Here is a 23,150-nt window from a genome sequence, read left to right as displayed (position 1 = left end):
CCTGGCTCTCAATCCACTGAGCCACCCATCTGCCCCCCAAAACTATGATTTGCTTAAAGAGATGATCCAGCAAAGGAGATTTCAAAGGAGAAGCCAAGCAGGTAGGAAAATAGAAGTCCTAAAGAGGCTCAGCATGAGCTCTATATATCTTGGCCTTATACCAAACCTCTAATAATTCAAGTAATTCACATTTCCACAGCAGACTTATGAAGGGCTTAACTCACGGTGACCCTGAGGTCACTGGTAAGGTGGGTAATAAAACACTCTTATCCCTATTAGAGATGAGGGAACTGTAACTCAAGTGGCTGCCCAGGGGCTGGAAACAGAATTCCAGCCTAGGTCTCTTTGTGCCAAGACTGGGGCTTCTCCAAAACCAATGAGTGAATGATGGCTGCTTGTTGGTACTGGCCAGAGTAGTTGAGCCCATTCCTTTTTCTTATCCAGGACATGCTGCCTAGCAGAGACCAAGTGTCCAAGAAATAACTTCTTTCCCAGCTAAGGGAAGGTAGATCTGGCTGAGGCTACTTCTTGAGGACCTTTGAGTGGGGTGAGAGGAGGCTGTTTCGCATGTTAGGGGGTGGGGTATGGAAAAGATGGTGAAAGAGGTGGTTGGAGTCAGTCTTGATCACAGAGTAGGTCATTTAGTACAATGCCTTCATATGGTTTGTCTTGGGAACAATTCTAAGGAGGGTAAAGGAGAGACTAATAGACTTGCTTTGGATCACACAGCTAGGAGGTGTCTGAGGCCAGATTTGAATACAGGTCTGGACTCGAGGCCTGGGGATTTTGTAGGATCCCATAGGTGATGAGTACGGGCCAAAGTTACTTGTTCTGCTTCACTAGCATCTCAAAGCCCAGGTGGTAGGAAGATGATCTTTTATCAGTAACTGGGCAACCTTCATGATCTGTGGAGGAGGAAGGTGGCAGGTTTGACTGCAGTAAAGTCGATTCTGTCCTACTGCCATAGCGGCAGCAGCCCCAGCAGCTTGGGGCCCAGAGGAGGAGGACAGACAGCAGCAAATTTCTAGTGTACCTCATTTATAAATGGACAGTCTGATGACCAAGACCCCAGATACAAACAAGAATTTTATTGCATCTCCTCCAGACTCCATGTCTGAGGAGGAGTGGGTTAGGAAGGAACTGTAAGAATTAAACCTAGTTGCAGAAACTTCAAAAAGGAGTAAGACGAAAATGAAAGTGAGGGGAAGAAGATCAGCACCAAGGGATGTCCCCAGGGGGAATGAGGGAGCAGCACCAAGCTGAGGGATCCTGGGGTGGGGAGGGTGGAGTAAGGTGACTGGCTGAGTCCAAAGTGGAGGGAAGTCTATTGAAAATCTTCCCACAGAAAGGCAGAGATTAAGTGGGGACCCTAAAGCCTCCCTACAAATGGCCTGCACATTTTTGTGGAGATGGGTGGGGAAGGGGCGAGGAAGAGAGATGAAACTGTGGATGACATTTGGGAACAAGTGCCCACTCCAGTGCTTCTCTTTCCCCCATTGTCCAAAGGGAAGCTCCTTATCCTTTGCTGGGTAGGCCAGGGAGAAAAGGCCTTCCAAAAGGCATCATCCTGGGGAAGGTGGTGAGCCCAAGAAGGGTTCTGATTCCTACTCCCAATCCAGGCATCTGCAAAGTGCTTTAAAATGGCTTAGGTATCAGAAAATGGTGTTGGGGTGGGGTGTCTTCTCTAATTTTCACAATGCTCACACATAGCATCTATATCACAGTATGGGAAAGATTTGCTATGTCATCCGAGACTGGAATGCCTGGTGGGCGAAAATGCAGCTTTCCCTATGCTTGTGAGGGTCTTGCACCCCACCAACTGCCAGGGCTACCTTCATCTTTCCATTGTATTGACTCCCTTTTCTTGGCTTCCCATGGAGTCTCAGGGCAGAGGCACCTTATCTGGCCCTGGTCCTTCAGGAGAGAACCCTTTTCATTCCCTGGCCCATCCCATCTCCCATCTCCCCCACCCTTCGGGCCGTCTTGTGGACCTGTGGGGCTGTGGGTGGGTGTCAGGGCATGGAATCCATATCAGAACTGGTTACATCGAGGGAGCTTGGGTTTCCTCCACTAGATGCCTCAGGATGTCAGCGTCGGCATTCAGGGATCCCACATGCTTCGGGGGGAAAGGGAACTTCTCAGTGTCCTAGGCTTCCATTAGGAGGGCTGAAGTCTGGAGGGGGCTCAGGGGATGGGTGGGTGTCGGGATCTGTATCAGGGGGTGCCAAGGAGCCCCGGCCCCCTCGGCTTTCAGGGCTATAGTAGAAAGAGAGGAGATGGAAGGATGGGCGCAGCTCATCCTTGATGCTGTCCAGGATCTGGAGGAAGGTCGGGCGCTGGCGAGGGTTCTGTTGCCAGCAGCGACTCATCAGCTCCCGTCTGGCATGAGGGGAAGGGAGTGGTGGGGCATCAGATGGGGTCATGAAGATCTCCCCACCCTGATCCCATGAATAACTAGCCAGAGGAACTGGGGAGATGTGGGTGATATCATTGGGGTTATGTTGGGGAATAAAGGGCTCCGGGCCGGAAGGCAAACGGAGCTGTGACTGTAGGGAGATGGAAAGGGCGGGAGACTCACAGCTGGGGAGGGCAGCCCTCGGGCTCATCCAGGATGCCGTTGTCCATGACAAACCTGAGCACCTGCTCGTTGGATAGGCCTTGGTAAGGCTGTTCTGCCAGTGTTACAATCTCCCATAACACTACACCAAATGACCTGGGGGGCAAAGGAAGGGTCACATCAGGGACCTGGAGCATTCCCAGGTCCCCTCCTAGGACCCCATTTCATAGAAAAGGCGCATATCCAACCAGGACCCCTCGCAAGAGATTCTCTTAAAATGTAAGTGGTGGGGCATTGAGGTGACTCAGTGGATAGAGCACTCCCCTGGAGTGGGGAAGATCTGGGTTCAAATGTGGCCTTAGACACATCTTAGTTGTGGGACCCTAGACAAGTCACTTAACTCCAGTTGCCTGGCCCTTAGCCACTCTTTGGCCTTAGTATCCATTCTAAGAAGGTAAAGATTTTAAAAGAAGTGCAAGTGGGAGCAACATAAATCATACATATATAACCCAGATCAAATTGCTTACCATCTTGGGAAGGGGAAGGGAGGGAAGGGAGACAATTTAGATCTCATAATTTTGGAAAATGTATGCTAAAAATTACATGTAATTTGGAAAATAAAAATTTTAAAAATGTAAGTGGGAGGAAGTTTGTGGTTCCCTTCTCCAGCTTCTCAGTGACAGTCCCAGGTCCCTTCCCAGGAGATAGTCTCAGACAACCCCATAGCCAGGCCCCACCAGACGTCAGAGTGAGTGCTGAAGATCCCATCCTTTAAGGATTCGGGAGCCATCCAACGAACAGGTAGCAGCCCCTTTCCTCCCTTTCGGTAGTAATCTGTTTCATACACATCCCGAGTCATGCCAAAGTCTGAGGGTGGCAGAGAACATGGGGAGAGGCAAGTCGTACACACCGCTTTAGCTGGTTCCCATCCCAGCCCCAAGTGAGCGTCTCGTCTCAGACCGGCCTCCACTTTTCCCACCTCCCCTTTCCCAAGTCCCAAATCTCCCAGTCCCCCATGCTAGCCATTCCCCATTCTCTTTCCCCTTTTCCCCTTCCTGTCCCAAAGCTTGCTTCCTGCCCATAATAAAACAAAATATCTGAAATCAGAGGAGGCACATCTTGGCCTCTGTACCTCCAATCTTGACTGTGAAGTCTTGAGACACCATGCAGTTTCGGGCAGCCAGGTCTCGGTGCACAAACTTGTTGGCAGTGAGGTAGGCCATGCCATCGGCGATCTCGCCTGCCATCTGGATCATGTCACCCAGCCCTGGTCTAGGGAGACCTGGGTTGTTCTGGAATAAGGGTAGGGAGGGAGACCAAGGAGGAAACGACTAAATATTCTCTGCCTCCATCCCCTGAGACACCTAATAGCACTTGGTACTCCCCAGTTTCCCCACCCTTAGTCTGTCCCTCCCTCACTAAGGCCCCTACCTCTGCTTCAGGCCTCAGGGACCGGAGATAGCTTTTGAGGTCCCCTCGAGTCATGAGTTCCATGATGACTAGGACTGGTTGTCCTTGTGACACAACACCCAGAAGCCGCACCTAGGGATGGGCAATGAAGCCTGACTTTGATCCAATCTCAGCTGGACTTCAACTTGAACCTCAACTCTGGCCTCCTCTAGCTATGACTCCATATCTGAAACTGACCCCCACCAGGGCTGCAAACATAACTCATAACCCTGATCCTGCAGCCCAGATGCCATACAGCCAATCCCTTCCCCTCCTTGGTACCACATGGTGACATTTGAAGGCTTTCATGACAGAGGCCTCCTTGAGGAATTCGATGCGCTCCCGAAGACTGGCCAGCTCGTTTGCGGTCTTTAGGGCCACTGGAGTGGGGGCTTCCCCGGCCTCAAGCCCCTGTGCCAACCCTTCGTACACCATCCCAAAGGAGCCCTGACCCAGCTCCCGGATGACTGAAATCTGTTCTCGAGGTACTTCCCATTCATCTGGAACATACACTAGTTGTCGTAGAGGAAATAAGATAAAAAAGAATGTGAGGGTAGAACCAGGGGCTTCTGTAACCCTTCCCTCTTCTGGGGGCCCCTCTCCCCTCTAGAATGATGTGGTTCTAAATGCAGCCTCCCTCTGAAAGGCCTCTGACAGCTGAATCCCAATCTATTTCTTGGACCTGCTGAACCTCACCCTCCCTCCTAAAGCTGTCACAATCCTCCCTCCCAGGCCCACAGGAGCTCCTACTGTCTGAAGTGCTGAAGTATTCGGGGTTGACAGAAGCATAGAGGGTCCCATTGGGGTAACCACCACTGTTCCTGTAATAGGGGAAAGGGAAAGGGGTAAGGCAAGCTGATAAGAGTACAAGCCAGGGGCAAAGACGGTGGTGGTGACCCAGGCATGGGATGGTCAGGCAGCTTGGGAAGAATCTAGGTATAAAGTTTATAGGGCAGGTTAGAGGTCAGGGTCTGAGAGACAGAGAGGCAGAATTGAGGACAAAGTATGGGTTGGTGCCTATCCTCTCCCTCAGCCCCATTCAGATCTATAGGATTCCCAGAAAGGGAGGAAAGGATGGGGACATGGTTCTAAAGGCCCTTCTACCTCTGAGATTCCTCCAGTATCTGAGGATCCCCTCCCCACCATGTCCTGCTACGTGGAGGAGGGAGAAACTGAGGCAAAGATACCAGATTGAGTCTGAGGGCTAGTGAAGGATCTCACCTTTTCTTGGACCTAGACTTACACTAAGGATGGAGGGAGGTTTTGTATGCAAGAAGTTATAAAGGGATTCTGTAGTCAATCTTTAGAAATTCCTAGGCCTCAAGAGCTCTGCCTTTCAGCTACTGTCATCCCCAGTGAGAATCCCAAGTACCCTGAATTACTGGATTTTGGGGGTTCAGAAGGTCATCTGACAGAGCTCTCCTCACCCTGCTCTTAGGGGTATGGCATTTTTCTCTCAAAAAAGGGGGATTTCATGACTTTCTTGGGGTGGGAGTAGAGGCAACAGGCTTTAGTGTCAAAAAGTCTTTGTTGCTACCACTCCTGCCTCCATCTAATCCAGGCCTGCTTCCTACAAAGGGAGGAAAGGATGGGGAGAAGGATAAAGAGGGGAGAAGAGAAACTGAGGTCGAGAGTGGTGTGTGAGATACTTTACCTCTTCCTGCTGTAGAAGAAGCCAAGGACAGCAAGAACAATGAGCAACAGGAGCCCCACAGGGGTGACAGTGAGGAGAACATGTAGTCCTCCTGACCCCTCTTCCTCTGGGAAGAGAGGAGAAAGTCAGAGTAGAGGCCAGAGAGCAAAGGGCAGGCAGGGCTCATGAAATAAGAACTATGGCCAGTGGTTAGGGACAACAGTCAAGGGTTAGAGAGTGGAGGTCAGGGAATAGAGGGTCAGAGATTCTAGGACAGGATCAGAGATGGTAATGGGACCAAAAGACGAAGGGGTGTCCGTCTATTTTATAGGTTTGGAGTGGAGGCGAGGGGACCGAAGGTACTAATTAGGATGGGTTTGAGAGCCAAGCACTGGCCTGCGTTTATCTTACCAGGGCCGGGGATGTAGAATGCCAGGCCATCAGTCCAGGAGCCATTTCCAGCTAGTGAAGTGGCTCGAACTCGGGCTGTGTAGTTGCCTGGGGGAAGCAAGGCCAGGTGGACTCCCCCAAACTTGGCATAACGGAGGCGGGACACACACAACACTGTGGCTTCCTACTTGGGGGCGAGGGGGGAGGAGAAAAACTCAGCTTCGAATGACCAAGGAGGAGAGGACTCTGTGGGGCTGGATAACAGGGTTATGGGAGGGCATTACGGCACTGGAGAGGGAAGGGCTCCCCAGGATGGGTGGTGGGTGAGAGGAGCCCAGCACTTGAGAAGGGAGGGAGTTCACAGGGAGTGGTGGCGAGGAACAGGCAGGGTGGGTTCTGGGGGCCCAGACTCTAGGGTCCCTACCTCACCTAGGCGCTTGTACTTGATCTCATACTTGAGAATGAGCCCGTTAGGGTCTGGGGGCTCAGGCCAGTGCAAGAGGACACTGCTTTTACTGGCTGGCTTCCAAGCCACCTTCCCAGGGATGCTGTCTGCCTCACCTGGTGGGATAGAGGGGATGTGGTTCAAAAGGCTCTTCTACCTCTGAGATTTCTCCAGGATCTGAGGATTCCCGGCCCCCCCCCCCCCCCATGCCCTGCCACGTGCAAGAGGGAGAAACTAAGGCAAAAGAGGCCAAAGCAGGTCTGAGGGATAGCAGGGAATTAATTACAGGTCGGGGGTTTGAAAGTCAAGCCAAAGCAGCCAGTGTTGGCTGGGGCTTCACTCCGTAGGAAGTGCTATTCGAGGGACTGTGGTCCAGAGGTCAGGGGTGAGGCGTTAGAGGTCACCTACGATGGGGCATAGTTCGGGCAAAGACGAAGGTGGCAGCACTGCAGCCCACGGTGTGAGCTGCATGGTTGCAGGCATGGATGTCGATGCGGTACTCGGTGAAATGGCGAAGGCCACTCAGCACTGCTCGCTCTCGGGGCACCTTGTCCTGGATCCCAAAGTCTGAGGTATTTCCCCCCTCCCCAGGGGCCCTTGCAGCCCGACGGTAGCGCCCTGGGTCCCTGAGGAGTAGAAGGGATATACATTCATATACAAGTTTCACAGGTTTCTGAGCTGGAAGAATCCTTAGAATTTACCCAAGTACCCATTTTATAGATGATAAACTAACTAAATAAAAAAATATATTTAAAATTCTTAATTAATTAATTAAGGAAGCCATTGTGGGGTCAAATGACATGCTGAAAGTAGCTGAGATGACATTTGAACCCAGACCTCCCTTCTCCACAGCTAAGTCAGAAAGTCCTTGATCCCTAATCTCTGCAGTTCCCTCCATCCTTTGCTCCCCAGGCCCTCTGTACCTCTCCCTACTCACCTCTGGGGGCTCTTGTTGAGAGAAGTGACCTTCCAGGGGGATCTAGGGAGAAAGATGGGAGCGTTCTCAATCCACTCTTCTCACCAGACCCAGCAACTCCTAACCATTCAATGGCGTCAGCCTTCGACGCTGCCAGCACCCCACGTTCCACTCCACGAGACTTTCCCCCAAATTTGTGGGGCTCTCCCCCTATAGCTGAGCCTCCCCGGGGAGGGGACCCACTGGGTGCCCGCAGGGCTGGGCAAAGCACCGAGGGAAAAGACGAAGCTCTGATGAGACCAAGCCGCCCGCTCTGACGGAGCGGAGTTTGGCGACCTCCAAGCCCCCAGCTCCGGTCCGAAGTCACATCCGCAGGAGGCTTAGCACCCCGCCCTCCCCCCCCTCCCCCAGGGGCTCCAACCCTGAGCTGCCCCTGCACACCTGGGAAGGGTGATTGCGTTGTGCAGGAAGTTCTCAAACTTCTTCTGGAAGGAGGCCTCGTGCGCCTCCAGGGCTGGCTGCTGGGGCTGCTCCGGGGATGGGCTCTGGCAGGGGCAGCAGCCCGGCTCAGCCTCGGCAAGGGGCTCCCCTTCCTCCTGGTCGAAGCGTGTGTCTGTGCTGCTGGTGGGCAGTCGCAGGCCTGGGTGCGAGGAGCAGGACCAAGAGCCGGTCAGTGGCAGCCGGAGAAGGAAAGGGGATCACGGAAAGGGGCCTTTAAGAGCTCGTGACCCAACTCCCGCTCTCTAGGCAGCCAGGCATAAAGAGGGGCAGCGTCGGAACCCAGTTCTTCTTGGCTGCAAATCCGGGGCGTTTCCCACTACCCCGCGCAGCCCGGTGGGGCCTCGTCCTTCTCTCCCCTCCCCCTCCCCCAGGCGGGTCCTGCAGCCCCCAGCCAGCCCCCCAGCCTCACCTCGCTGGCAGTAATCATTGAGGTACAGATCCGCGTCCTCCGCCAGCCTCTGCCACAGCACCAGATAGTAGGTGAGATTGCCATTGCGCTGCGTGGGCGGCTTCCAGCGCACCAGCAGGTGGGAGGAAGAGTTGGACGTAGAGATGACGTCCAGGGGCACTGTCGGGGCTGGGGAGCAGGGCCAGGCCAGGGTCAGTCAAGCCCCCTTTTCCTCCCCTGGTCGTCTGACCCCCTGCCCCCTCCCCCGGGGATGTCAACATTCTCCTGTCTTGCTAGGGGGCCCAGGAGACACGGACATCTGGTCACTCCAGACCCAAACATCGTCTTCCTAGCTTTCAAGAATCGAGGTCCTGGCACTTCCTGACAGGTCCCCCTTCTCCAGGGCCTGAGCCACAGAATCCGGGGATTTAGAGCTGGAAGGCCCTGCGGAGACCATCTAGTCCGTGTTGTAGATGAAGAAAGAAGGCCCAGAGCGGTTCAGAGATTCGCCCAGCTTATACCAAGAACCAAACAGAGACTTGAACCCAAATCTTCTGACAGCAAATCCAGGCTTCTTGCCACAGCTCTATACTGCCTCTGTCTCCAGGGACCCAGGCTTCCTGCCTCCCCTCTCCTTTAACCAGCACTGAGTTATCCAGGCATCCTGCCCCCACCCCTGGCACTCACTCCTCTCCCTCCAACCTCTGTGGAGGAGCCACATTCTACAGGGGGCAGGAGGAAAGAGTGGAGGGGTACCTGCGGGCAGGGTCCGGAGGTAGATGATAGGGCTCTGGGCACCCTGATGGGGGCTGTCCTCTGCCATGCTCAGGGTGATAGCCCGCACAAAGACAGCATACTGGGTCCAGGGCTTGAGTGGGGCCAGGGTCACTCCTGGTTCCTGGGTTCTGCTCAGGGGCAGTTCCACATCCAGCAGGTTCCAGTTGGGGGCACCACAAGCATCTGGTCCCATGTGCTCTGTGGCATTCTGGAACGGTCTGTAGCCACCCCCCAAAGCCAGGAAGGAAATGGAGAGCATCCACTGACTTCTTAGAATCTGAAGATTCCTCCCCTCCACGCCACGCACCATCTTTCCCAAGCCTGGAACCCCGAAGCTCCTGCCAATCTGAGGCCAGTTAAGCACTTACTATGGGTTAGATTGTTACAATGGAAACGAAGAGAAGCAAGATCAAAAACCCAAAAAAGTAGCCCATGCTTAGGAAATTGTGAAGATCAAGTTTGGCTCCAAAGAAACGAAATTAGAAGACATTTCCCCAAACAACTTTGCAATGCCTTAATGGGCCATGCGCTGTGCTAAGTGCTGGGAGTACAGAGAGGGGCAAAGACAGCTCTTGCCCTCAAGGAGCTTACTGTCTAATGGGGGAGACAACAAACAAACAGATATACAGGATAAATAGGAGATTATTAAAAGAGAGAAAGAACTGGAATGAAGAGGGAGTAGGGAAGACTTCCTGTGGAAGATGGAATTTTAGTTTCCATTTCCACATGGCTGTGGAACGTTGTACATTTTGTTAGTTTTGCTGATTCTGTCTCTGTCTCTCTGTTTTTCTGTCTCTCTGTCTCTTTTAGAATCTGGGCAATTGGAGTTAAGTGATTTGCTCAGGGACACACAGATAGGAAGCACTTGAGGTCAGATTTGAACACAGGCCCTCTGAACTCCAGGCCTGGCACTCTATTCTCTGTGCTACCCAGCTGCCCCAGATTTTTTTCCCTTTTAAAACAATCTTTGCTATATGGGTGGACTATCTGGAAAAGGGAGGAGGAAAATGGGCAGGTAAATTTAGGTTACGTAAAAATAGATATTAATACAATTTTATATAAAATATACTGTCCCAGCCCTCAAGGAGCACACATTTCAAAGGGGGGAGACAAGACATGAATAACTAGGTACATATGAGAAATATACAGAGGAGATGGAAAGTAATCTAAAAGGAGAAGGCAACAGGAGCTGAGGGGACCTAGAAAGACCTGAAGAAGGTGGGATTTGAGCTGAGTCTTGAAGGAAGTCAGAAAAGCTGAAAAAAAAGTACAGTAAGAGGGAAGGGTAGAGAAGTGGTTCCCAGGTCAGTATCCCCCCTCCCCCCATATCTTACTCAGGGACCCTTCTGTAGGGGGAAGAGACCAAATCTCCTCCGCTTCCAACAGTCCCAAGGCACGCCCAAGGATTCTGCCATCCATCCCTTGGCAGGAGTTGGCTAGCATTTAAATTTCAGTTTGTCTGAAGAGCTCAGAGTAAAATTGGAAAAGTTCCCCTTCCATGGTAACCCCCTCCGCTAACAGCTGTTTCTCCACAATTCTGACCACACAACGAACATCTCTACAAAGCACTTTCTCACAACCATCCTGTAAGGCAGATGGTCTGAATATTATTATCCCTGTTTTACAGATGAGGAAACTGAGGCTCAGAGGGATCTAGTAACTTGCCTGGGAGTTACACTGTTAACTTGACTCAGGGAAACCTAGTGGATATTGGTTGGATAAAGATCAACAGCGAGAGGAGCAGAAGTGATAATAATGTAAGGGGAATGGACTAAACACTGCTCGCCAAGGAGGAAATGGATGATGCGTTCAGGAAGCAAATCATAAACTTGGCATGGAAGTGTGATATAGTAATAGGTTGGTTTTTTTTTTTAACTATCTGGGAATCTGCTGGAGCTCTAGCTCTGTTTTTAAAAAATGGGGCAGCTAGTAAATGCTGAAGCTGGAATTCCAACCCAAATCTTCTGCCAATGCTCTTGCCACTGGGTCAAGTTTCCATCCCAGTTTTGTGCTTTCTTTTCCTCAGATACTCAAGGCAGCACACAACTCAACCTCCCCAAGGCTGTTGTATCTGGGAATGAGGAGAGATGAGTGCTCCTTAGTAGGGTGTCCAGGGAGATGGTGGTACTCTTGGCATCCTGGTGAAATCTGTGCTTAGGATGATGGCCAGTATAATAATGAAAACTGGCTCTGAGGCTTGTTGGGGGTTCAATGCACCTTTGGGTTGATGCACCTTGTGTATTCCTTTCTTTTTTTTTAAACCCTTATCCTCTGTCTTAGAATCACTACTGTATATTGGTAAGGGCTAGGCAATGGGGGTTAAGTGATTTGCCCAGGAAATGTCTGAGGCCAGATTTGAACCTAGGACCTCCCCTCTCTAGACCTGGCTCTCAATCCACTGAGCCACCCTGCTGTCCCCACCTTATGTATTTCTTTATAAGCATCAGCAGTGGTAGAAAGATTATGGGAGGGGCTGTATCCCAATGACTTTGGAAGGGGAGGTACTGGTAAATTCAAAGGAAGTACTGAATACAGCAGTTGTTGTTCATCCTTCATTTTTTGAAAAGAACCAATGACATCACAGGGTGAAGCCTTGACTTGCCTGTGAATTGGATTTAAGTGAGACAGAGTTGCAAAAAGTTGTCAGCCTCCCTCTTTCTTCCAGTCATTGAATTCCAGCAATAAGAAAAAAGTCAGGGGAAAAAAAGAAGAAAAGAGGAAATGAACTAAAACTGGAGATTTTACTCTAATTAGATAAATTTGATTTCCTGGACATTACAGAGACTGATGGGATGTGATTTGGTAGTGGAATATGGCAATAAAAAGCATTACCTTATTCAAAAGGAAAAAAAAAAGAGGCAAGGGAGGTTGCATTGCATATCAGAAAAATAGCCTCATGTGAGAAAATTCATCAAGTGGCCAATGGGGAAGTGGAGTGATTTCCCGGGAAGTCTGGTCGATATCAATTGGATGAGCATCAACCGAGAGTGGAGCGGAAGTAATATTGTGAGGGAATGTTCTAAGAACCGCCTGCCAAGAAGGAGGAAATGGATGATGTGTCCAGGAAACAAATCACAAACCTGGCACAGAAACATGATAAAGTGATGGGGGTGGAAGAATTTTATCTATGTGGGCATTTGCTGGAACTCTGTTAAACTATCTCTGTTAAAAAATATGGGGCAGTCGGTAAATTATTCACTTATCTTGATAAATTTACTCTTCATAACGTAAGGGAAATAGAAAGGGGAACTGCTACTATTCTGAGTCTCATTCTGATCACAAAGGAGGAACTAGCTACAGAAAGGGAAATGAGGGGAACCTTGAGGGGACATGATTCCTCCTTCTTAAAGTTAATGGTGAATTAGGAAGGGAAAGCCAGGTGTCCAATGCATACTGCAGATTTGGAGTGAATGGATTTCCTAGATTTCAGAAAAGGGACAATTGGGATCCCATGGTCTAATCCTATAAGGATACTACAGAGAGCTGTCTTTACACATTTGATGGAGAGTACGTACTTAATCTCTACTGAGTGAACTGAGTTGGATTTTCGTGAAGAATAAAGATTAAACTTATTTTGCTGTCTTCCAACACAGAATTAGAAGCATTGGATGGAAGCTACAAGAGAAACAGATTTATCTACTTCAATCTGTTCTGTTTAATGGAAACCTAATGAACAATTAGAGCCATACAAAGCTGAAATGGGATGTCACCCTCAAAAAAAAAAAAAGTCAGAGGCGAGATTTATAGTAGGCCAGTTTCCTTTGCCAGTCTTTTTATGCCAGAAAACTCTTTTTTCTACAAGGAACTTATTGTAGTGGATAAAGCCAGGTGGGATGAGTCAGGACACTTGGGTTTTAGTCCCAGCTTTGCCACTAACTTTAGGAGTGATCTTCAATAAATCACTAGCCCTTATCAAGCCTGTTTCTTCATCTACCAAATGAGGAGAGATAGGCTGAATAATCTCTAGTTTTGACATAATGGATAGAGTACCCAATCTGGAGTGAAGAAGGCCTAAGTTCAAATTTGGATGTAGATGTTTTCTAGTTGTGTGTCCTTGGGCAAGCTGCTCAACCTCTGCCTCAGTTTCCTCACTTGTAAAATTGGGATAATAGCAGCACCTACCTCCCAGGGCTGTTGTTAGGATCCAATAGGATAACAATTGTAAAGCACTTAGCACAGTGCCTGGTGCATAGTGAGTGATTTAAATGTTAACTATTATAATTATTATTCATCTTTAGTGCTCCTTCCAGTGTTATCTGAATATCTCAAAGTGGAGGCTAGATTTCTGCTCAGGGACAGATGATCTTATTCTTTCCAACTCTGAGAATCTCTGATTTTGTCACCCCCAGAGAGTGACAACACATCTTAGTTTTGGACAGCATGAATAACCTGATGAGTGAAAGAAGAGAAGGCAGAGGAGAAAAAGTAGGGAGAGGTTTGTGTTTTAAAAAAAAATGAGGAATCATACGAGAAGAGTCAATAAACTGTCAATACTCTGATCTACGAGTCCCACTACTGAGCGTATATCCCAAAGAGGCCAGTTGAAGCAAGAAAGGCCCCATGTACCAAAATGTTAACGACAGCATTTTTTGTGGTAATGAAAAACAGGAAACAAAGTTGGTGTCTATTGATTAGGTAACAGATACTTGAACGTTCTGTGGTATATGCATGCCGTGAAATATTATTGCCCATAAATGACAAGTTCTAAGAAGACATATAAAAAGACTTGTAGGAATTGATAAAGAGGAAAATACAGAGAATCAGTAAAGCATTGCTACAATAATAAAGTAAAGGAAAACAACCTGAAAAGGCAGCCAAATGCTGATGAATTGCAATGTCTAGTTTTGTTCCTAGAAAACAGATGATGAATCATATTTCCCTGATTTGGTAAACCAGAGTCAGGAAGGCCTAATTTCAAGTCCAGACTCAGATACTTCCTGGCTTTGTGACCCTGGACAAGTCACTTAACCTCTCTCTGCCTTGGTTTCCTCATTTGTAAAGTGGAGGTAATAATAGCCTTTACCTCTTAAGGTTGTTACAAAGATCAAAAGAGATAGCATTTGTAAAGTGCTCGATAAGTGCTAGCTATGACTCAGAAGATGATTGAGCCTCAAAGCCTGTTTGGTTGAATGAATGAATGATTGAGTGATTGGGGCAGTGCTCATCTGAAATAACTCATTCCATTTTCTTTCTTTAAAAAAAATCCCTCACCTGTCTTAAAATGTGTGTATTAGTTCAAGGCAAAATTGTGGTAAGGGCTAGGCAAGGGGGATTAAATGACTTACTCAGGGTCACACAGCTGGGAAATGTCTGAGGTCAGATTTGAACCCAGGACCTCTGGTCTCTAGGTCTGATTCTCAATCCACTGAGATACCCCTATGCCCCTCCCCACCATTATTATTCATTTTTGTAATAGAATAATCTTTTAAAACCAAAACTCCCATATAGATTTTTCTTGACAGAGACACTGAAGTGGTTTGCTCATTTTACAAATGAGGAAACAGAGGCAAAAAGGGTTACGTGACTTACTCAGGGTCACACACCTAGGAAATGTCTGAGGTTGGATTTGAACCCAGGACCTCCCTGTCTCTAGCCTAGCTCTCAACTCACTGAGCCACTGAGCCACTTAGCTGCCCCCAATTCATTCCATTTCCAGACAGCTTTGATTATTAGGACATTCCCTCTATGTCTCCTCTACCCACTGTCCCTTGCCCTGCCTACTATGACCAAGGAAGACAAGCCCCTTCTCAAATCTGGCAAATACTTAGGCAGTTAGCTGTGTGCCTTCCCTCTTTTCCACATGCTCTTCTCTTGGTTAATGTTATTCAGCATTTTCAATCGTGTCCCCATTTGGGGTTTTCTTGGCAAAGATACAGAAGGGGTTTGCCACATGAGGAAATTGAGGCAAATACAGTTAAGTGACCTTCTCAGGGTCACACAGCTAATGTCCGAGGCTGGATTTGAGCTCAGGAAGATGAATGTTCCTGACTTCAGGCTCAGTATTCCATCCACTGCACCAGTCGCTGTCCACTTCTCTAGGCTTAAACAGGCTCGGTTCTTCCAATTGAAGCTCATGTGATGTGATTTCTAGACCCTTTACTATACTTTGCAGAGGCAGAGAAAGGTGGGGAGAGTGAGAGTTACAGAGAGAGAGAGAGAGAGAGGGGGGGGGGGAACTTGAGGACTGAGCTTCAAGGTATTCTGGTAGACTGGCTTGATAAAAGGAAGAATGACAATCAGAGCTGTCCATGAATAGAATGTCAATTTAAAGTAGGTGTGGAACTCCCCGTTACTGGAAGTATTCAAGAATCGGCTAAATCAGCATCTGTCAGGGATTCTGCTGAAAGAATGAGATGACCTTGAGGGGCCCTTTTGGTTCCCTGATCTTGGGCATTCTTTTCTTTTACAGATCACCCCTTTGCCCTTCCATTTTACAGATCAGGAAACCAAGGTCCAGAGAAGTCGAAGAAGATTTCCAAGGTCCCAGAAGGACAGAGTCAGGATTCAAACTGTCCTCTGGCTTCGAAGTCATCCCTCTCCACTATGGCACGCTTCCTCTACTCCCCCCCTCCATCTCCTTTGCCCAGTCCTATAAGGCTCTTTCCTTTTTTTCCAGGATCATCATTTTTCACATCTCTCCTTGCTGACAAGGAAGTCCTTCCTGTCTCCTGATCTCCTGCCTTTGGGTCAGTTCATGTATTCCACAGAAAGAAGAACAGCTGTTTCTTGACCCTCCCCCCAAGCCTTCCTGTCTCAAGCCTAATGAAGTTCTGGCAGAGATGCTAGTAAAACTAGCCAAATTAGTGGTCAGTCTCCAGACCACAGCTGGGGGCAGGGGGGTGTCTGTTCATTAAGAGTCATTAACAAGGTGAATGGAGACTTAATCAATCTCCAAGACTTCCCAGCTCGGGTACTGGCCCTTCATCCCTTGAATGCCGACAAGCTGCCACCATAAACCTTCCTGGGAAGGCCAACGGATTCACAGAATCTCAGAAGTGGAGGGTACCACTAAGGTTACTTGTGTGGTCTTCTCCTCTCTTCCCAAAGAAGAAATTCCTTCTACAACATCTCTGGCAAAGAGTCCCCCGATAGAATGAGTAGATAGAGCATGGCGTTTGGAATCATGGGCCGTGGATCGGAATCTCAGCTCTTCTACTGACTCTGCCACCTTGGGCAAATGCATCATGGAACTTTTCTGATCTGCAAAATGAACTAGATGATCTTTAAGTTTCCTTCCAGCAAAACCTATGACCTTATGAAGTGGCCATGCAGCGTCTCCTTGAAGAATTCTGCTGACAAGGAACTTATTCCAACGGACAGCTCTGCCTGTTAGGAAACAGCCTTTAGGCTCTGTCTGTTCTGAGACACACAGACATGTGGAGAGGAGAAAAAAAGGGAGAGAGATGGGGTAAGGCAGAAGGAGGAAGCTGCCCAAAGAGAAGCTGTCGAGACACTCTCGATTCAGAGATCTCTCCTTTTTGGAAGTTCATCTTGTAGTCCTAGTGCCTTGTCCAGACTCTCTTTGCAGTCATGCACCAACTTTTGGGGCAGCTAGAGGATGCAGTGGATAGAGCACTGGGCTTGGAATCAGGAAGACTCATCTTCCTGAGGTCAAATCTGGTCTCCTAGCTGTGTGATCGTGGGCAAGTTACTTAACCCTGATTGCCCAACTTCCTCATCTGTAAAATGAAAGGGAAGAGGAAATGGCAAACTACTCTAGTCTCTTTGCCAAGAAAACTCTAAATGGGGTCACCAAAGGATCAGACACAACTGAAAGAACTCAACAACAATGACAACTTGGCTCTTTGCACCCAAACTCCTGCCATCCTTAGTGGCTTCAACATTCACAGGGATGGATCCGCTTGCGCCTTGGCCTTCCTCTATAACCTTTTCTACCACCCTTCTACTTCTAAGACCTTTTCACTCTACTCTGGCCTCCCATAGAGAGTCACACTTTGGATCTCACCATAATCAGACATTTCTACCTCAGGGAGATGTTGGATTCTGAAATTCTCTTTTTTGGTCATAGTCTCCCAACTTCTACCTCTCCCACTGTCTCATTCCTCCCCGAACTGCTCTGTCCTTCAGCTCAGCTCTTGTCTACCAGTCTTCCCTTGGCTTCTCAGTACCCTTCTGGGGACTTCTGTCTTCACTCCTTTCCTGTAACAATCCTGGCCTCTTAGTTAACCAGTTCAATCAAGAGCTGTTCACTCTTAGGTCCCTTGCATCTTGTCCTTGGTTCTTCTCCCCAACCCCTAATCCTCACCCTATCTGCCAACTACTTTTTTTTCAAATCCTTACTTTCCATCTTAGAATTAATACTGTGTATAGGTTCGAAGGTAGAAGAGTACTCAGGGCTAGACAACGGGGATCAAGTGACTTGCCCAGGGTCACCCAGCTAGAAGTGTCTGAGGCCAGATTTAAGCCCAGGACCTCCAGTCTTTAGGCTTGGCTCTCAATCCACTGAGCCACCTAGCTACTACTTTTTGAGACATCCAACCTTGCTGGAGAAGACAATGAAATCATGTTGCCTGGATCTAGTAAAAATTATCACAATTTATTTTCACAGTAACCTTTTTATTCTTCTCTGAATGAGACCCTGTTGTGCCCTAGAGTGGTTGTTTCAGATTTCCTTTCTTCTTAAAACTCCAAAGATATCCCAAAGATACCCCAATCCTCACATCAACAAAGAACCTTATCTCCTATTTCAAATGGAGGCTACCTGTCTCGAACACTCATTTCCCATTCTCCATGAGCCAAACCCTCTTTAGCTTTTTGCTTGTTCCTTTCTGCCTATGCTTTCTTCTCAGAGGATATGAAGGTCCTGCTCTTCCTCATGACTAATCCCTCTTCTTGTCTTCATTCCATCCCTTCCCATCTCATTGGAAACGTGGCTGTTTCAATCATTCCCTTTCTTCTTCATCTTCAATCTCTATTAATTTCTTTTACACTACTTAAAAACATGCCCAGTTGACAATCAGGTCTAGAGATGGGAAGTTCTGGGGTCAAATCTGTCTGAGACACTTCCCAGCTGTGTGACCCTGGGAAAGTCACTTAACCCCCACTGCCTAGCCCTAATCACTCTTCTTCCTTGGAACCAATACACAGTATTGATTCTAAGATGGAAGGTAAAGGTTGAAAAAAAAACAAAAAAAACATGCTCAGCTCTTCTCTAGCCTAAATAAGGCCTTCTTCCACTTGGCCTTTTTTCTCAAACTGTCACTTCATAGATTTCTTCCTTTTTCATAGTCAGTCTCCTAGAAAGGCATGCCATATGGGGAACTAGGCTTGAGGGAACTAGGGATCAAGTTTAGTTTGGAGAACAGACTTGCTAGGAAATGGGGGGGGGAATGATGACTGCCTTTGAAGGGGAACAAGCATTTATTAATCACCCAACATATTCCAGGCACTGTGATTAGTGCTTTACAAATATTATCTTATTTGGGGCAGCTAGATGGCACAATGGATAGAGAGCTAGGCCTGGAGCTGGGACAACCTGGGTTCAAACCTAGCCTCAGACACTCTGTAGCTATGAGACCCTGGGCAAGTCACTTAACTCTGTTTGCTTGGCTCTTGCTTTTCACTTTCTTAAGAGTTATTACTAGGACTGAAAGTAATGGAGTAAGAAAAAAGAAAAGATTGAGGGGACAGCTCTACCAGCTCTGCCCTAACTGGGCATCCTTTGGGAGAGAGAAGGCCCATTCTTTTGGTCTCCAATCAGGCACGATGGCTGTCTGCATTAGTTACAAGAGCTACATCCTTAGGTTGGATCAGAGGTATTGTATCTACCGCATGAACAACCCGGGATTTTAGAGGTTGCATCCCTTAGGTCTACTCATCATCAAGGATCTACTCGCGTTGGGGAGGGGAGTCTTGGTCACAGGCACACATGAGGTTCACTTGAGGGCTGGAGGGCTCAAAGAGGCTAATATAAATGACTGCTGCCTCAGGGAACAGAACAGAACAACAAGTCACTCCTGGCACTAGAGTGTGGGGCCAGATAGAATTGGAAAAAGCGCTCAATTTTGAGCCACAAAACTTGGATAAGACTGTCAGCTCTACTACTTTCTTCTACCTAAGTGACTTTCTCTCTGGGCCTCAGCCATCTCATCTGTAAAATGAGCAGCTTAGAGGCAGCTGGGTAGCTCAGTGGATTGAGAGTCAGGCCTAGAGAAGGGAGGTCCTGGGTTCAAATTCGGCCTCAGACACTTCCCAGCTGTGTGACCCTGGGCAAGTCACTTGACCCCCATTGCTCACCCTTACCACTCTTCCACCTTTGAGCCAATACACAGAAGTTAAGGGTTTAAAAATTAAAAAAAAACGAGCAGCTTGATCTAGATGACCTCTAAGGTGCCTTTTAGTTTTGACTTTCTCTAATCAAATGGTCAGATAGAGCATCAAGCCTGGTGTTGGGAGGACCTGGGTTCAAATCTGACCTCAGACACTTCTTAGCAGTATGATCCTGGGCAAGTCATTTAACTCCCATTGCCTAGCCCTTTCCACTTTTCTGTCTTAGAACCAATACATAGTATTGATTCTAGGATGGAAGGTAAGGGTTAAAAAAGTAATTACTATTAGGACAGAAGATAAAGGTTTTAAAACCCTCAACAAAAAACAAATATTGTCTCATTTGATCTTTGTACATATTTAAAAGGCTGTCATGTAGAAGAAGGATGAATCCTGTCCTTCTTGACTCCACAGAACAAAACTAGAAACAATGGGTAAAAAGTGCAGAGAGGTTCAAGATGGATGTAAGAAAAACACTTCTAATAATGATCAATGTCTCTAAGTGAAATGACCTGCCCCAGGAGGCAGAGGGAGTCCCCTTCTCTGGTACAGCTCATTGGTCAGCTAACGATTAGATTAGAAGGCTCAAACTTGGAGAACCATTAGATGGTGAGCTCTTTGAAGGAAAGGACCGGTTTTTTGCCTTTCTTACAGTCCTCATTGCTTAGTATAGTGCCTGGGTCATGCGTGTATGTTCGGTCATTTCAGTTGTGTCCGAGTCTTGGTGACCCCATTTTTTTGGCAAAGATATTGGAGGGGTTTGCCATTTCTAGCTCATTTAACAGATGAAAAAACTGAGGCAAAGATTAAGTGACTTGCCCAAGGTCACATAGCCAGTAAGTGTCTGAGATTGGATTTGACTTGATCCCAGGGCCAGTCCTTTTAACTGTTAAGTCCAACAGCAATTTTTATAATTCTCATCCTCTTGGATCTTTCTGTAGCCTCTAACACCAGTGACCCACTCTTTCCTTCTCCTGGACTTCTATGTTACTTCTCCTCCTCGTTCTTTCTATCCATCTCTCTACCTCTTCTTAGTCTCCTCCTGCTGTTCATTATCTTCGTCCTCTCCTTGAAAATTGACTATGATTCCAGGCTCAATTCTGGGGCTTCTCTCATCTCTACATTTTCTTCCTTGACCATTTCATGATCTGTGGCTTCAATGATCACTTCTATGGAATTGTCTCTCAAATTTCCATGTTTAGCCCTAATGTCTCCCGTGAACCATGATGTCCCACTTCACCAGCTGACTTCTGGGCATCTCCTCTTGTAAGTCCTACCAGGACCTTAAACTCAAGATGTCCCCAAACTGCATTTATCCACTTCCTCTTCGCCCCGCCCCTCTTCCAAACTTTTCTATTGATAAATCCTCCCAGGCACCCAGCCTTGAAAACTGGAACTTTCTGTATTCCCAGCACTTAGCTCAGTGCATGGCACATAGTAGGCATTTAATATTATTGCTTGATTGACTAGCTCAGTGCATGGCACATAGTAGGCATCTAATATTATTGATTGATTGATTGATTGACTAGCTCAGTGCATGGCACATAGTAGGCATCTAATATTATTGATTGATTGATTGACTGGCTCAGTGCATGGCACATAGTAGGCATCTAATATTATTGATTGATGGTTTGACTAGCTCAGTGCATGGCACATAGTAGGCATTTGATATTATTGATTGATTGGCTCTTTCCCTCACTCTATATTGCACAATTGATCAATTCTACCTCCATATTATCTCTAGCATGTAGGAATGTACTCCCAGGATGATTCAAATATATAAGAAAAGGCATTTCCCAATTGATAAATGAGCAAAGGAAATGAATAGGAAGAAACCCGAGCTGTCAACAGCCATATGAAAAAAAAATGTTCTAAATCACTACCAGTTCGAAAGGAATGCAGCCTCTGGCCCCTCCGAGGTCTTCCCTCAGCGTCCCTTCCTCCATCCCCCTCACACACACTCACGATTCCTTGTAGTAAACGATGAAACTGAGGAGGTCTCGAGCTTCTAAGGGTTCATAGCGCTCCCAGCGAAGCAGGATTCGGTCTGATTCTGTCACATTGGAGACAAACCGGAGAGATCGGGTCTTGCCTGAGGATAACGAGGGAGGGATAGATAATATATGACTGGGGGCTTACCTCTCTACTCCTCTGGTGAAGAAACAGAACCCAGGTCATAAGGGGAGCAGCTCGGCGTGATGGGAAAAGTATGGAGCCCCAAATCAGAAAATCAGGGTTTAGGGGGCAACTGGGTAGCTCAGTGGATTGAGAGCCAGACTCAGAGATGGGAGGTCCTAGGTTCAAATCTAGCCTCAGACACTTCCCAGCTGTGTGACTCTGGGCAAGTCACTTAACCTCCATTGCCTACCCCTTACCACTCTTCTGCCTCAAGACAGAAGGTAAGGATTTAAAAAAAGAAAATCAGGGTTTAAAACTGGGCTCTGATACTTATTGATTGTGTGACCCTGGGTAAATCATTCAACTTTTCTGATGACAGATTGCTCATCTAAAGTTGAGGGATAACACAGGACCTTGTTGGAGGCACAACATGGTGTTGAAGGTGCTATGTAAGTCTTAAAAGGCTATATAAATGTGAGTTAATATTAATGATAGCTAATATTTCTATGGAGTCAATTATGTGCCAGGCACTGTGCTAAGCATTTTACAAATATCTCATTTCATTCTCACAACAACCCTAGGAAGAAAGCGCTATTGCCACCCCATTTACAGATGAAGAAACTGAGGTTAAGTGACTTGAGCAGGGTGACACAACTGCTTGGTTTCTGAGGCTGTATTAGAACTTTGGTCTTCTTGACTCCAGTCAAGTCCTCCGTGCCACCTGGCTGCTTTATTTCTCTTGAAGCTTTCCCGGCATGGCCTCTTTTGTTGTTTGTTGTTGCTAAGTTCCAAAGCTATTGGGGGTAACAGCCCTTTCTGCATCCATACAGAGGTCTTGGGACAACCCTGGCCTTGCTATTTATTGTGTGTGAGACATGCTAAACCTCTTGGGGGCCTCAGTTTTCTCACCTGTAAAATAAGGGGGTTGGACTGAACTGAGGGCTCTTAACCTCACCATTGGAAATCTGATGAAGTCTATGACTTCTTTCTGAGAATAACCTTTCTTTTAAAAAAATAATATAATTATATAAAATTAATATAATTATATAAACACATAATTATATAAAATTAATATAATTATATAATATACAATCACATAAAATTATATAAGTAATATAATATAATTATATAAAACTATATAAATTATATAATATAATCATATGAAAATTATATAAATTACATAATATAATCATATGAAAATTATATAAATTATATAATATAATCATATAAAAAGTATATAAATTATATCATATAATTATATAAAAATTATGAAATTATATCATATAATTATATAAATTTATATTATATAATTATATTAAAATTATATTTAAAAACCTTACCTTCCATCTTAGAATCAATACTAAATATTGGTTCCCAGGCAGAAAAATGACTGGGCAGTGGGGGGTTAAGTGACTCGCCCTGGATCACACCATTAGGAAGTGTCTGAGGCTGGATTTGAACTCAAGTCTTCCTGACTAAGCCTAGTGCTGCCCTCTCCCCCCAAACCCTTGAACTTGCTTTCCCCACCCAGGCTGTAGCCCAATCCTCCCCCTCTAGGGACCCTCCCAAGGCTCCCATCCCATGTTTGCACCCAGGACGTGTGTCTCCCTCACAGGCTGCTCGGTCTCCATTGGTTCGGGGATTGATCTCAGCCTTGTTCTGTCGGCCCCTCGTTCCAGTCACCTCCTC

At 47.2% G+C, this 23,150-nt stretch overlaps 1 protein-coding gene across 1 annotated transcript in view; it reads right to left on the bottom strand.

The window, feature by feature from the left end:
* Positions 1-1,074: 1,074 nt before the first annotated feature.
* Positions 1,075-23,150, bottom strand: part of INSRR (insulin receptor related receptor) — a 41,557-nt gene continuing 19,481 nt past the window's right edge. Inside the window, exons 2-18 of the mRNA XM_044675033.1 lie at positions 23,075-23,144; positions 21,309-21,435; positions 9,036-9,274; positions 8,301-8,468; positions 7,832-8,030; positions 7,412-7,453; positions 6,883-7,100; positions 6,454-6,590; positions 6,051-6,213; positions 5,661-5,766; positions 4,757-4,827; positions 4,289-4,518; positions 3,989-4,099; positions 3,690-3,849; positions 3,295-3,424; positions 2,579-2,713; positions 1,075-2,379 (exon numbers count right to left, since the gene is read on the bottom strand). Of these exons, the coding sequence (XP_044530968.1) occupies positions 2,139-2,379; positions 2,579-2,713; positions 3,295-3,424; positions 3,690-3,849; positions 3,989-4,099; positions 4,289-4,518; positions 4,757-4,827; positions 5,661-5,766; positions 6,051-6,213; positions 6,454-6,590; positions 6,883-7,100; positions 7,412-7,453; positions 7,832-8,030; positions 8,301-8,468; positions 9,036-9,274; positions 21,309-21,435; positions 23,075-23,144 (2,547 nt within the window). The 3' untranslated portion in view covers positions 1,075-2,138. The remainder of the gene's footprint in view (positions 2,380-2,578; positions 2,714-3,294; positions 3,425-3,689; positions 3,850-3,988; positions 4,100-4,288; positions 4,519-4,756; positions 4,828-5,660; positions 5,767-6,050; positions 6,214-6,453; positions 6,591-6,882; positions 7,101-7,411; positions 7,454-7,831; positions 8,031-8,300; positions 8,469-9,035; positions 9,275-21,308; positions 21,436-23,074; positions 23,145-23,150) is intronic.

This window comes from Gracilinanus agilis, chromosome 4 (assembly GCF_016433145.1).
Source record: "Gracilinanus agilis isolate LMUSP501 chromosome 4, AgileGrace, whole genome shotgun sequence".
Lineage (NCBI taxonomy): Eukaryota > Metazoa > Chordata > Mammalia > Didelphimorphia > Didelphidae > Gracilinanus > Gracilinanus agilis.
Note: the sequence above shows the minus strand (reverse complement) of the source record. Positions and strands in the feature narration are given on the sequence as shown.